General features: G+C 45.9%; 1 protein-coding gene across 1 annotated transcript; it reads right to left on the bottom strand.

Moving 5' to 3' along the window:
* Nucleotides 1-1,594: 1,594 nt before the first annotated feature.
* LOC310870701 (C2 calcium-dependent domain-containing protein 4C-like) lies at nucleotides 1,595-9,600 on the bottom strand (the record flags this gene model as incomplete). The annotated part of the gene is made up of 4 exons (XM_083781974.1): nucleotides 1,595-1,948; nucleotides 2,735-2,968; nucleotides 6,667-7,027; nucleotides 9,203-9,600. The coding sequence occupies 4 exons, from the start codon at nucleotides 9,598-9,600 to the stop codon at nucleotides 1,595-1,597; spliced, it is 1,347 nt and encodes a 448-aa protein (XP_083638100.1).
* Nucleotides 9,601-14,829: the final 5,229 nt, after the last annotated feature.

Raw genomic sequence — 14,829 nt, 5'->3', positions numbered from 1 at the left:
CTTTAGTAAGTCAGATGCACACAGACATACTCAAACAATTGGGGAGACCACGTTCTATCGGCCATCATCTTATATCATTTTTTAAAGGTCTATATCCGATACCATCAACTCTCTCTGAGGACGACCTAGAGAGAGATGTTGGTATTGGCAATATAGGCCTTTAAAAATGCTATATCGGTATCAAATTGATAAAAAGATAATGTCTGGTTTGGGTGATATTTTATTTTAGATTTATGTTTGAATGTGATGTGAAGCTGTGATGATGCAGGCTGCAGATTCAATCACTGTTTGCTGTGGAATCTTTCAAAAGGGTCAGCAAGTTGGAAAAATGTTAAATAAAAATACTACAGTACATTTTCACTGTTTGTGAATTGGCCACAATTTCAACATGGCACATCCCTGTTTTTTTTTGTGTTCACAATGGACAAAATGTAAACTTGTTTTTGTTACAGATAATATCCGGACATCAGTAAATATTGGTTATCGATCAAAACAGCAATGATGTGATTAATTAAATTGGCATTGACTAGAAATTCCACATCTGTGTATTTCTAAAAAAGTAGACAGGATTCTGAACTGTCCACAGCCTTCCTCTGAGACACAGAGTGAGTAGACAGTTTTATGAACTGTCCACAGCCCTCCTCTGAGACACAGAGTGAGTAGACAGGTTTCTGAACTGTCCATAGCCCTCCTCTGAGACACAGAGTGAGTAGACAGGTTTCTGAACTGTCCACAGCCCTCCTCTGAGACACATAGTGAGTAGACAGGTTCCTGAACTGTCCACAGCCCTCCTCTGAGACACAGAGTGAGTAGACAGGTTCCTGAACTGTCCACAGCCCTCCTCTGAGACACAGAGTGAGTAGACAGGTTTCTGAACTGTCCACAGCCCTCCTCTGAGACACAGAGTGAGTAGACAGGTTTCTGAACTGTCCACAGCCCTCACAGACACAGAGTGAGTAGTCAAAAAGGTATACCATAGTATCATGATGAGCATTAGTGAGGACCAATTATATGAAGATGAAGGTAAGTCATCCTTTGGAAAACATTTGCCAATTTAACACTGAGGTATACACTCTTCCTCAGTGCACTGACTCTTCTGGTTACCAGAATCTCCATATGGGTGCATCTCTGTGGCTATTGTGATATTAACCTGCGGGCTGCATTCAGTGAAGGTGGGGGCCGCATGTGGCCCCCAGCCGGGGTTGCCAGTTGCCCATGTATGGTCTATAGTAATAGTGTACTGTATTGTGGTAACTAGGGATGTGCCGATCAAGTTTCTTTGCTCCCGCTCCCGATCCGATTCCGATCATTTGATTTTGAGCATTGATACCGAAACGAACACGTTTATGCCATATCACAAATACAATATCCCAAATCACAGACAATTTCCAGTCTAATATCATGATGTGGCTATACAATTGATACCAATGATGTCCCGATCAAATTCTTTGGCTCCCGATCTGATTCCGATCATTTGAAAATTACGTGATCGGCCTACGATTTCCGATCACCCGATCCGATCGGGACAACCCTAGTGGTGAACATGTCTATATAGTTAATAAGTGCAGTGCACCCTCTTCCTCACCGAGTCCTCTCAGCCCAACAGCAGCTCACTGAGGAGCACCTCCCTCTCTCCCAGCAACACGTCCCTCTTCAGGCTGGTGCCTTTGTTCAGCACCTTCATCTTGAGCGCCAGGTCGCGCAGCGCCGCGCGGGGGACCGCGTCGAAGAAGAAGTCCTCGTTGAAGACGGGGTGCCGGCTGTTCTTGATGATGGTGCTGCGCTGCTTCTGCTGCTTGCCCGGGTTCAGGTAGAGCGCCACGCAGCAGTTGATGCTCTTGACGTCGGTGGCGCGGTCGTACAGGTCCTGCGCGGCCAGCACGCGCACGCGCAGCCGCGACGCCTCCGCGTCGTAGTGGGTGCTCAGCCTCAGCGTGCCCCGGCCGCCCTTCGTTTAATACGGGATATATGCGGGGACGATAATCGTTATTATCGTTTGTCGTGATAAAAAAAAAAACACTCACAATAATCGTATCGTGGAGATTTTAATTTATCGTGGGATTCTCCTCCGTCGTAAACTATAGAAATTTGCTTTTGATGAGCTGCAAATTCAGTACCATTTAAACCCTCTATATCAGTGGGTTCCAGAATGGGGTCCGGGGACCCCCAGGGGTCCTTGAGGGAGTTCCAGGGGGTCCCCAGCTAAATGATAGTTTGGAACCAAATGGACGCTTATGGGTCTGTAACTCTGAGAGTGTACAAATGTATACTCTCAGAGTTAAATAACATTGATTTTACAATATAAATTGGGGGTCCCAGAGATAGACATGCCATTAAATGGGGGTCCGTAGCCTAATGCATGTCAAACTGGGGGGTCCCTGAAATTAAACATATAAAAGTACAGTACAGGTATGTGTACATTTGGTACACTCTTATTTCACTCTATCACTCTTATTTCTCTATCACTCAAATTTTGGAGAATGTTGACAAAAAGGTTGACAAAAAGTCCTTGAGGCACGTCCCACTGGGAGGAGACCCCGGGGCAGACCAAGGTTGGAGGAAACACATCGACTCACTGGCCTTGGAACGTCTCGGGATCCCCCCCACTAATGTTGCTCTGGAGAGGGAAGTCTGGAACACTCTGGTGGAGCTGCCCCCGCGACCCGACTATGGATAAGCGGTTGAAGATGGATGGATGGATAATCGTAACATAATATGGTCCCGTCATCCCTACCTTGCGGAGGTTGACGGTGTGCGCTCGCTGCAGCAGGTCCGAGGACCCCCCCGTGGCCACGCCCCTGCCGCCGCCGGGGCTGCTGGCTCCGCCCTTTCTGCCGCGGAAGGGGCTGAGGGTGGGGGAGCAGCGCAGCCGGCGCCGCTGCACGTTGGGGCTGTTGTCGGCCGAGCTGCACGTCTCGTCTGTGGAGAGAGAGCTGTGGCGCGCCAGGGAGCGCTTGGCACGGAACACCTGGTGGGCGGGAGGGGTTAGGGTTAGGGAGCGCTTGGCACGGAGCACCTGGTGGACGGGAGGGGTTAGAGTTAGGGAGCGCTTGGCACGGGGCACCTGGTGGGCCGAGGGGCATATATGAATACCGGATGACATTATATCAATACACATCTGGCACAGAACATATCTTGAAAAACCACCACATGCAGCTAAACACATCAATCAGTCAGTCAGTCAGTCAGTCAGTCAGTCAGTCATGTTTTGCCATGGGCCATTGTCGGCATTTATCATTCCAGTGTGACTTTTACCAGTGTAATTGGCCGCCGACCCCCATCTGAAAATATGTTGTTCCAGGGACCCCCCCAGAAGCAAAGATTTGAGTTTAAAACTGAAACTCTGTAATAATATTCAAAGATTTGAGGCACATTTTTCACGACTTTTCTAAAATAGCAGACCCGCACTATGAACTTGTAGATCTGCTATTTTTCAACAGCTAAAGTATAACATGACGCTTCAAACACCAAAAGGGGTTCCCGCCCAAAATGGGTTAAATGGCATTTGTATTCGTCTGTCACCCGCTTCGAATGTGATGAAGCGATAATCACCATGGTTACTTATCACTCCAATGCAATTGAGCCAGCAGGCTCACCTGGAGCAGCATGTGAACTGTCTGTGATTAGGAAACGTGAAATGACTGCCACGGAAGAGAAAACATCGTGAAACTGACTTACGTGGCCGGTTAAGACTAATATGAGGTTATATGCATGCACACGCACGCACACGCGCACGCACGCACGCACGCACACACGCACACACACACACGCGCGCACACACACACACACACACACACACACACACACACACACACACACACACACACACACACACACACAGTCAAGCTAAAATACAGGTGCTCATTTTACACTTTGCAATTTGTTTATATCGCCTGCTATGAGGACATTATGCCTGAATCGGAATAATCAAATGTTAGCAGCAGAGAACAAGAGTGAGTCTCCTCTTTTATTTATTGTTTTACATGTCAAACGTTTCGTCTATCCAGCCTCCGTCAATGCCAGGTGAACCTTATTATTGCGTTTTAATATTCCACTGGGCATACATGTTATTCATGCAGGGAGATAGACGCTGGCGGCATAATAATGATTTGAATGGTCCAGAAGGATAATACTTTTACATAACACCAAGACAATGCAAAAGAATCACACACACACACACACACACACACACACACACACACACACACACACACACACACACACACACACACACAGTCACTTAAGGAAGTGGTTGCACCACTTAAAAACATGAGGTCCCTACTGTTATATACGAGTTGTCCATGTACATCTACTGTATGTACTTGAACTTGAGATACAGTGTACTTGATATACTGTATGTATTGTGTACTGCCTGTACTGTAGCATACTGTATAGCTAGGCTACGAGAGACATCTCAGCGCCAGCAAGGTCAGACGTGCTGCATTATAGTCACAGTACTTTGTCTCATATCTTATTGTCTCACATCATTATGATCCAGCACTATATATGTTCCTGTTTGTGTAATAAACTTGGTGAACCTTTAGCGTGATACTGTCTCGTGTCGCGTTATTGTTCTCCTGGGCCAGCCGCCGTAGTCGCCGTACCAAAGGAATAGTTCAACCGGATTATCACACACCACCCTGCAGCCTGCACACACTACCAGTCTGTCAGAACCAGACACCTGCAGCCTGCACACACTACCAGTCTGTCAGAACCAGACGAGGGTCCAGTTTAGAAAATACAATACCTACTGTATATACAGAACCATCCTATCGGCGGGGCAATTTGTTTAACACATTCTGGGTGGGAACCCCTTTTGCTGTTTTAAGCATTATGTTATGCTTTAGCTGTTGAAAAATAGCTGATCTACAAGCTCATAACGTGGCACTCTGTGCCGCGCTATGAGCTTGTAAATCGTGAAATTGTGGCGCAAATCTTTGAATATCTATTCTTTCAGAGTGAGCTTTTTTAACTCAAATCTCTGTTTCTGGGGGGGGGGGGGGGGGGGGGGGTGTTCCTGGAATAACATATTTTCAGATGGGAGTCAGCAGCCAATTACATATCATTTCTGGGGTTCTTGACATGAAATATTGATCACCACTGATCACCATAGGTATTTCATGTTCTGTATCTTTGTCCAGATGGCATTTGGCACGGTGCCGTCTCGGCCAGCGCCAACCGGCAGCGCGCGCTGTTGCCACGGTAGCGGCGGGGGGAGGAGGGAAAGTTATGACACGTAATGGGTGTGTGTGTGTGTGTGTGTGTGTGTGTGTGTGTGTGTGTGTGTGTGTGTGTGTGTGTGTGAGTCATAGACTGTAAAAAAATATGGACACAGCGTTCTCCAAGTCTGATATGGACGTAAGATGAAGAGAAGAGAAGCCTGTCAGTCCTTGAATTGTAAATCGCCATCTTTCTAGATCCGTTTGGGCCCAGCTGGCCCATTGGCTGGCCCAGACAACGAGGCGGGACTTCCCCCCTTCTTCTTCGTTGGTTTTAATTTTGACTCGAGCGGGGGGTGGATCCCGATCCACGCACCCACGCACCTCCCCCTCATTATCATTTTTTTCTAAACACCACAACCTTTGTGGGCGGAGATGCCACATGCACACGTGTGAAGTGAACATGGCACCGGCAGTTTGCTGCTCTGTGCCTAGTACTGTGTGACAGCTTTTCAAACAGTCGTTTCACACATTAGCACACCACACATTATACCAGTTCACAGCAGAGCAGACGTTCATTAGATTGTTTTTCCTTAGATTGGAAGCAAGTAGATGTCACGTCGGGTCCTCAGGATTAATCAAGGAAACCACAAACCAGCCATATATACCTGCTCTGCTGTCCAGCTGCTCTGCTGTTCTCAAGTTCTCAGGTTCAGGTTGTTTCATTTATAATCACAGTGGTCAGACTTTGATTCAGAGTGTATAGTGTGCATTCTTGTTGGCTGTTGTAGTCAATATGTAATAATTATACAAGGCTGCAAAGGCAGGAATTAGAAGTATTATGTTGTGTCGCGCTGGAAGTATGTTACCATGTCTGTCTCTATTACAAGCGACTTGGGCTTGTTTTCATTATAAGTAACTTGCAGGGGAGATGTGGTCGACTTGACCAATGGTTCATGTGAAGGACCCTCAGATTAATATGTTGTTAAAAGGATTGGTATTGTTGAAACGGGGGGGGGGGGGGGGTCATGGACAGGTCAGGGGGTCATGGACAGGTCAGACAGGGGGTCATGGACAGGTCAGGGGGTCATGGACAGGTCAGGGGGTCATGGACAGGTCAGGGGGTCATGGACAGGTCAGGGGGTCATGGACAGGTCAGGGGGTCATGGACAGGTCAGACAGGGAGGGGGTCATGGACAGGTCAGACAGGGGGTCATGGACAGGTCAGGGGGTCATGGACAGGTCAGGGGGTCATGGACAGGTCAGGGGGGTCATGGACAGGTCAGGGGGGTCATGGACAGGTCAGGGGGTCATGGACAGGTCAGGGGGTCATGGACAGGTCAGGGGGTCATGGACAGGTCAGGGGGTCATGGACAGGTCAGGGGGTCATGGACAGGTCAGGGGGTCATGGACAGGTCAGGGGGGTCATGGACAGGTCAGGGGGGTCATGGACAGGTCAGACAGGGGGGGGTCATGCTGAGGTCAGGGGGGGTCGCGGCGGGGTCACCTTAGCTTGCGTCTCCTGGCTGATGGAGCGGAGGATGGATGCGGAGCGGGACAGCAGCGGGGAGGTGAAGGGCGACGACTCGCCCGACGAGCAGGTGTCGCTCTCCCCGCCGCTGAAGTAGCGGTAGGGGCTGTCGGCGGGCGCCAGGGTGGCACCCTGGCGCCTCTGGGCGTTGGGCGAGGTGAGCGGGCTGGTGCCCGGGTCGCTGTGGAACAGGCTCTCCTTGCGGCGGGTGTGGGGCGACTCCACCAGCGTGGAGAAGCCGTAGGACGTCTGGGCCTTGGGGACGTAGGGCAGAGACATGGCCGTCTGGGACAGCGGGTCGGCGTTGGTGTTGGGGGTCCCCGGAGTGTCCGCGGGGCTGTTGGCAAACAACCACTCACCACAGTTTAACCCATTCTGACCTGAGATCAGATTCATACGAGGTTTTTCCACTGGACACACACTGGTCTGATGAACCCATTCTGACCTGAGATCAGATTCTAAAAATGTCAGTCGTTCTTCGATTTTTCAAAAAATAGCAGACCTACAAGCTCGTATCGCGCGATATGAGCTTGTAGATCTGCTATTTTTCAATAGCTAAAGCATAACATGATGCTGACACCAAAATGGGTGCCCGTTCAGAATGGGTTAATATGTGCTTCTGGGGGGGGGGGGGGTCCCTGGAACAACATATTTTTAGATGGAGGTCGGCAGCCAATTTAATAAAATCTCTGGGGTCCTGGGACATGAAATCATTTCAGAACCACTAATATAGAAACATATAGCTTTCAGAAAACTGTGAAGATTTGTAGACCTGAGGTCTAAATGGGTAAAAGCAGAAATAAACTTTTTCTTTTTAAAACTGTTTTTAATATTTAATATCATATTGTCTATGTCCCTCAAACTTATTTCTAATGGTTTGAGCCTCAATCACCACTCTGATATTATAACCAGTCCATGGCATTTCTTTCTGGACTTCGAAAGCAGTTTTAGCTGCAGTACCACAATGTCCTGAGGTGGTGGGGGTGCTGATATGCAGATTATTTAATATTTGAGTCATTATTATAATACTGATGCTAGATAAAACCAGGCTTGTTTCCATTCCATGCCAGCTTGGAAAATCAACAATGGCCGACATTGTAAACAAAGTGGAAATGCAAATTTGGAACTGAAGACTGAAGAAGAGAAGGAATTATACAAAGTAGGGTGACATTGATGACACCACGATGAGGACAAAATCAGCTGAGAGCAATTTCCATTAAAGCACATATATGATATGATATGAAAGCCTGATTGTTCAAAATTGCTTATTTGTGGGGATGGAAAACACATAATGGGAGCCCCAAAAACACAAAATAAATTGATTAACGTGCCGACTCATCGTCATGCAATTTATTGTGATTGACCCATTTAGACCTGAGGCCGCATCCGTGTCACCTTATAGCTTATAACCACTTAACCATCATTTTAAACTTTATCTGCTACGAGCTTGTAGATCTGCTATTTTATTTTAAATATGAAATTGTGGCTCAAATCTTTGAATATATATTCTTTCACGGTGAACCTTTAAACTCAAATATCTGTTTCTCTGGGGCTCCTTGACCTGAAATAGTTTATGAACCACTGATATAGATTAGAAACATGTCTGCACTGCTTAGAGAACTCACCTTCAGCTCGTTCTCGCAGCAAAACGCAGGCGTGCCATTAGTGACAGTAACGCACACCCTCTCGTGTAGTATTGCTTAAATACATTCCGGGGGGGGTCCTTATACTGGTAACAAGAAGACTCGCCACTTTTACCAGGGGCGACTCTTCTTCACATTCTGGTGAGTTTTCTTCACTTCACTTCATTGAGAGAGTGTAGGGAAGCGCACCACAGCTCAGTGGACATTAAATATAGGCTACCATGTTTGATAAGTCATATAAAAACATTACTTACACCCAAATGAAAATATAAACTTCACAGATTATAGATCACTTGGAATTATAACAATCTGTTGAGTATTGCCTGAATAATGCCACTATAGTGAAATCCCAACTTTTATCGATGCGCCATTGCGCTGAGAACCTTGTGGAGCCTGAACTTTGGTCAGCTTCTATTGTTTTAAATGTGCTATATAAATAAAGTTTGATTTAGGCCTATATTGGAGCAGGTGCTGGCAAATAACTAATTACTGTAATGCCATGCAGTGAAGTTGCGCAAATGTCAACTCAATTAGCAAGCGGAGCTGCTCTCATGCACTCTGCACTGTCTGCAGCACAATGACTGCAGATCTCTTCTTAAAGTTTACTTATTATGGTTTACTTTCAACCATAAACCATAATATGATTGACAAACCTTGGATTATAATTCGACCAACAGCGCATGCAGCATGACTATGAGGTAATTTAACTATGTGGGATTTCTCCATCGGCATCGAATCGCTTGGAATAGATTCGTCTTCACTGTCGGGGCGAGATTCCTTCCCCTTTTGGCGAGTCTTCTTCACTTTCCGGAGAAAAGAAAAGAGAGAACTCGCCCCGGGTCGAGTCTTCCGGTATTCCTTATACTTACTTGTCCACGCTCTCTATCTGAATGATGTGTCGGTTGGCCGACTTCACCAGGCTGCGGCTGAAGAGGGGGCTCCTGAAGGGGCTCCTCGGCGCCCCCTTGGGGCTGCGGCTGCAGATGGCCTGGTCCGACCGCGAGGGCCCCAGGCCTCGCCGCTGGGGCTCCGGGGTCAGCAGGAGGAGCGGGTCGGGCTCCGGTTCGAGGCCGGCGGGCGGGCAGCAGATGAGCTTTGGGGGGATGAAGAAGTCGGGGATCTTGGCCGGCGTCAGGACGTTGGCGTAGACGAAGACGGGAACGCCCTGCAGCTCCGGCTCCTGATTGGAGGAGGAGGAGGCGGAGCTCTGGGTCTTCTTGGACCCGCAGCCCTCCACGGAGCCTCGCAGTTTGTCCAGCAGCCACATGGAGCCTTCAGGGGTGGGGAGAGCACTCACATGGTTTACTGCAGTAAAAGTATCAATACGGCAATGCAGAAATACAGGTACAAATATGGTATTAAAAATTTACTTGAGTAAAATACAAAAGTATTGACGTATATATACTTAAAGTACCAAAAGTAGAGAGTTATTTATGCATAATGTCCCATTTCAAATGTAAAAAAAACCTAACAAACAATGACATTGTGAGCTTGTAGTTCTGCTGTTTTCAAATGGCCATAATGCATAAATGGTTAATGCATGTATGTTTATTGTGATGCTATACTTTTGTCTCTGCACTTTTACTTATAAGTGAAAGTTCTTTTTCCACCACTGCCGAGGGGAAAAAAAAACGCCAAAATTGTATTTGGCACAAACAGACACCCAGACCGTCATGTGAAAACATTTCATGCCGCCTGCAGGGACCACTAGAAATAATTTCAAATGTTTGATAAAAATAATAAAAACGGCTCACAAGCTTTGCAGCTTAATGCCTGCACCACGTGTTGTGAAGCTTATAGATCGGCTATTTGAGTGATTAAACTGATTTTGATGCAGAATTTTACTTTCTTTTCTTCCATTATTATTATTTGTAAAATCAATGTTAATCTAACTCTGAGAGTGTTACAGACCCATAAGGGTCCATTTGGTTCCTATAACTATATCATTTAGCTGCAGGGGACGCCCTGGAAGTCCCTCAGGTACCCCTGGGGCTGCTGGGGGTCCCCGGACCGCACTTTGGGAACCACTGGCACTGGCTTATATCTTACAAAAAACACACTGATAAATAAAGGCATTTTTTGCGTTCTTTTTCAGTGCTCCCTGTTTAATTAACGGCCTGTCATTAAAGCCACGCGCAGAACAAATGTAACACTCTGATTCAATGGAATTAACGAGAGGCACAAACATGCACTTGACATTTGCGGTGAAGCCAATTAAGGCACGTATAAGATCTCCACCATCCAAATGTCTCACACAACTTTAATTAAGATGCGAAAAAATAGCCTATAAGCCTCATGTCTGTGCACTGGAAAAGGACATTTGATATAACATTTAGCGAACTCATAACAAGCGATAGGGAAATGTCAATTAGGCTAAAAACCATGTTTGCAAATAAAGTAGCAGATGTTGATATTGCCCCGAAATCATGGTCGCGAGAACGCACGGAAATGTGGACTCCAAAACAAACGTGTGTCATTCATTGTAAATAAACGTCCTAAATTACAAGACACGCGTGTTCAACTTTATTTGAACGTCAACCTACCTGTTGGGTCAACAGCGCTGCTGCAGGGCTTCCAGTCAATGCACCGCGCGGCGCTCCTCCGCTCCGCACAGTCTCCAATCAATCCCGCGCGTAAAATGCGTCTGCACTGACTATAGGCTACAGAGCATGCCAAACCGCTTCACGAGCGCGTGCGTGCGTTGCTCCCCCCCCCCCCCCCCCCTCCTCAAACTGTCGTGCACGCGACCACTCGGCGCTCTCTCGGTTGGTTTAACGTCAATGTGAGATTACTGTGTCTGCTAATGAAGCCAAAGGGAGAGATGTGAGCGTGTTGGAACAGCCTGCACGCGCTGGGTATGCATGCATGCAGGCGCAACAGTTTGCACACACACACACACACACACACACACACACACACACACACACACACACACACACACACACACACACACACACACACACACACACACACACACACACACACACACACACACACACACACACACACACACACACACACACACACACACACACACACACACACACACACGCGCACACACACACACACACACACACACACACACACACACACACACACACACACACACACACGCTCGTGTTAAGCGTTAAAACAGCTCCGCCTGTGAAGTGTTCGTTAATTGGGTGTTTTCTTTTCATTCCTCGCCTCAGTGACTCCGAACAGAAAGGTTCTCTTTAAAGTGGGGTCTGGGGACCCCCATGCATGCATGCATGTCGGGGTTCCATGCAGGGGGTCCTCAGCAAAAACAAAGTGTGCATATATAGGGAGGGTCTATCAGCATGCAATTAAAATAGCCGATCTACAAGCCCACAATAATGAGAGTTGAGATGATGAGAGTTGTTACCACGGATACGGGTATAACAACTCTAGCAAGACGTCACCGCAGTGACATGTCACCAAGACTATAAGGACCGCGGGCCTAAATCAGGATATAGGCAGATTCAGATCGACATTTAGTGAGACTACTTTACATCCTACTAGAATCCTACTCTCAAGAGCTGCTATATTCTGCCCTATACCAAGAGACATGCTCGGCCCCTAACCACGTGGCCAGGCCCCCAGATTCTAGCCTGCTGCGCATCCTTGGTTACAAATAATGTTAAATAGATCTGCAAAATAAAGAAAGAAAAGGAAGGGGAAACAAATAATAGAATAGAATAGAATAGAATAGAAAACAGAATTTGCTTTAAAAAAAAGATTTTAACAACTCCAATCCCTGCATGCATTATTGCACAACATTTTCAGATGCGGGGGTTTGCTACTATAGCCTAAGTCAATGTGAAGGTCCTGGCCACGATGAAAATAAATAAGTATACAAATGAAGTAAATGGTAAATGGTAAATGGTGCATTTATATAGCGCCTTTATCCAAGGCGCTTTACAGAGATTGTGCATTACATTCACCCATTCACACACACATTCATACACCGATGGCAGCGGAAACCATGCAAGGCACCAACTAGCACATCGGGAGCAATTAGGGGTTCAGTGTCTTGCTCAAGGACACATCGACAGTAACTCTGGGGGAGCCCGGGTTCGAACTGGCAACCTTACGGTTACCATCCAGACACTCTACCCCTGAGCCACCACCGCCCCAAACAATCCACAGGGAGCGTCTGTGGGAGTGTGATGCATGGTGGAACTGATGTAAGCTTTCATCTGTGGTGGATGGATGAATGCTCCTATAGCTCCCCAATGGTGTAAAGAGGTATACGGAGTCTACAGATCTCCATTTAATGGCATTTCTATCTCTGGGACCCCCAATTTATTATTGTAAAATCAATGTCATTTAACTCTGAGAGTGTACAAATGGAACCAAATGGACCCGTTATCCATTTGGTTCCATTTGTACAGTTACACACCCATAAGGGTCCATTTGGTTTCTAACTATATATATATCATTTAGCTGGGAACCCCCTGGAACTCCCTCAGGTACCCACTTTGGGAACCACTGGCAATAACACACTGGTGGATGAATGCTCCTAATCCTATAGCTCCCCCAATGGTGCAAAGAGGTATGCTCACCAGTTTTACTTTATCCATTTACACCTGAGGACGATTCTACAAATGCCTTCTAAATCCTGACAGTTTTCTGAAAAACCTAAAGGCTATAATTATGTTTTGTTAATTCTCAAACATTGTCATGTCAAGGACCCCCAACAATATATGCAATTGGCCGCCGACCCCCCATCTGGAAATATGTTGTTCCAGCTAGGGACCCCCCCCCCCCCCCCCCCCCCAGAAGCAAAGATTCGAGTAACAATGTTTGCTCTGAAATAATTATATTCAAAGATTTTGCCACATTTTCACAATTTTTCAAAAATAGCAGATCTACAAGTTCATAGCGCGGCACAGAGTGCCGCACTACGAGCTTGTAGATCTGCTTTTTTCAAAAAGCTATAAAGTACAGTATATCATATAATGCTTGAAACAGCCCAGAATGGTAAAAGCATCAAAATGCAATATAGAAATGCTCTGTTACATACAGTACAGGTAAAAGTCCAGCATTCAAAATGTACTTTCCTCTGAGATGTAATGGAAGTATATGTATAGGCAAAAAGTGTTGGAAATTGTAAATACTTAATTTTTAATAAAGTAAACAATAAATACCTAAATATTGTACTTAAGTGCAGTACTTGAGTAAAATGTACACTATACGTTACTTTCCAACACGGCTGTGTGTAAATATACACCGTCACATCAGAAGAATAAAGGATAAAAAATCCATGAAAATGTGGAGGAACAGAAGTGTGCTGTTTGTCATCATAGGACTGCCTTATGCATATTGTTGTTGTAATGGCCTACACACATCTATTTATAGTTCCTATGTCCAAACTGAACATGCTACATGTACAGTATGTGAATCAGTGAGTCATTAAAGCAATTCTTTCTTCTTGTTTTGGCAATGAATCTGACCATCTTATTAGTTTACATAATAAAATGTTGCCATCTGGATCGTTAGTTTGCTGTATTTCAAATAATTTGGCCATGCAACCCATCTGGACACGGGACTATGACCAGAAGAGACAAAAACCTGATGCAGATAACAAATAAAAATGTAAAGGCTTCTAAATCCTAACGGTTTCCTGAAAAACCTATGTTTCTATGTCAGTGGTGCTCAACCTCTTTCACGCCAAGGACCCCCAGGGAATTATCAGTATTTGGCCATGGACCCCCAATTGAAAATATGTAGTTCCAGGGATGATCCCTGGGGGATCCCCGCAGAAGCAATTCCATAAAGTGGGGGCTCTGTCCCCTCCGGTCTTTAAGCGGGTCTTCTTTTTTACCCGAAGGTTTACATTAACACATTAAGAGAGAGAGAGAGAGAGAGAGAGAGAGAGAGAGAGAGAGAGAGATTAACCCAAGCTAACCTTTCCTATATGATGTCGATCTATTTCTGACAGAGAATGTCCAATTCTCATGGTTTTGTATGGTTACAGTTTTCTCTGAATTGCAATGTGTTTACAGTTACACATTTAATTTTACATGACGGTACATCATTATTTTTGTCTTGATTGTTTCGTTCCACTTTTGCTTTCGCAACGTGAACGGATGACAGACAGACAGACAGACATGCAAATGATACCACTACACCAGTGTAGTTAAAGACCTATGGTGGAATACCACAATGCCATGCAGTTACCGTGGCAACCATAGCAAAACAGACGTAAAGATCGACAGGATGCGTGTGTGCGTGTGTGCGTGCGTGCGTGTCCTACAGTCAGCTTATGCTATAAGATACAATATGATACATTGTATGTGCAACACGATATAAGGTATATTTTCAGATAAATCAGGGGTCGCAGCGCAACGTGTTGAGAGCTTGTATATCAGCTATTTTCCGCATGCAACTAATTGTAAAATGATTTATACTGAATCTCTTGTCCACTATTCCCTTCCTAAAATGTTAGTCTATTTTGTTGATGAAATTGTCAATATATTTAGTCTTATAGTTT

The sequence above is a fragment of the Protomyctophum parallelum genome, assembly GCF_964188405.1.
Source record: "Protomyctophum parallelum genome assembly, chromosome: 14".
In the NCBI taxonomy this organism is placed as follows: Eukaryota; Metazoa; Chordata; class Actinopteri; order Myctophiformes; family Myctophidae; genus Protomyctophum; species Protomyctophum parallelum.
The sequence above is the reverse complement of the archived record's forward strand: the minus strand, read 5'-3'. Positions and strand labels throughout refer to the sequence as shown.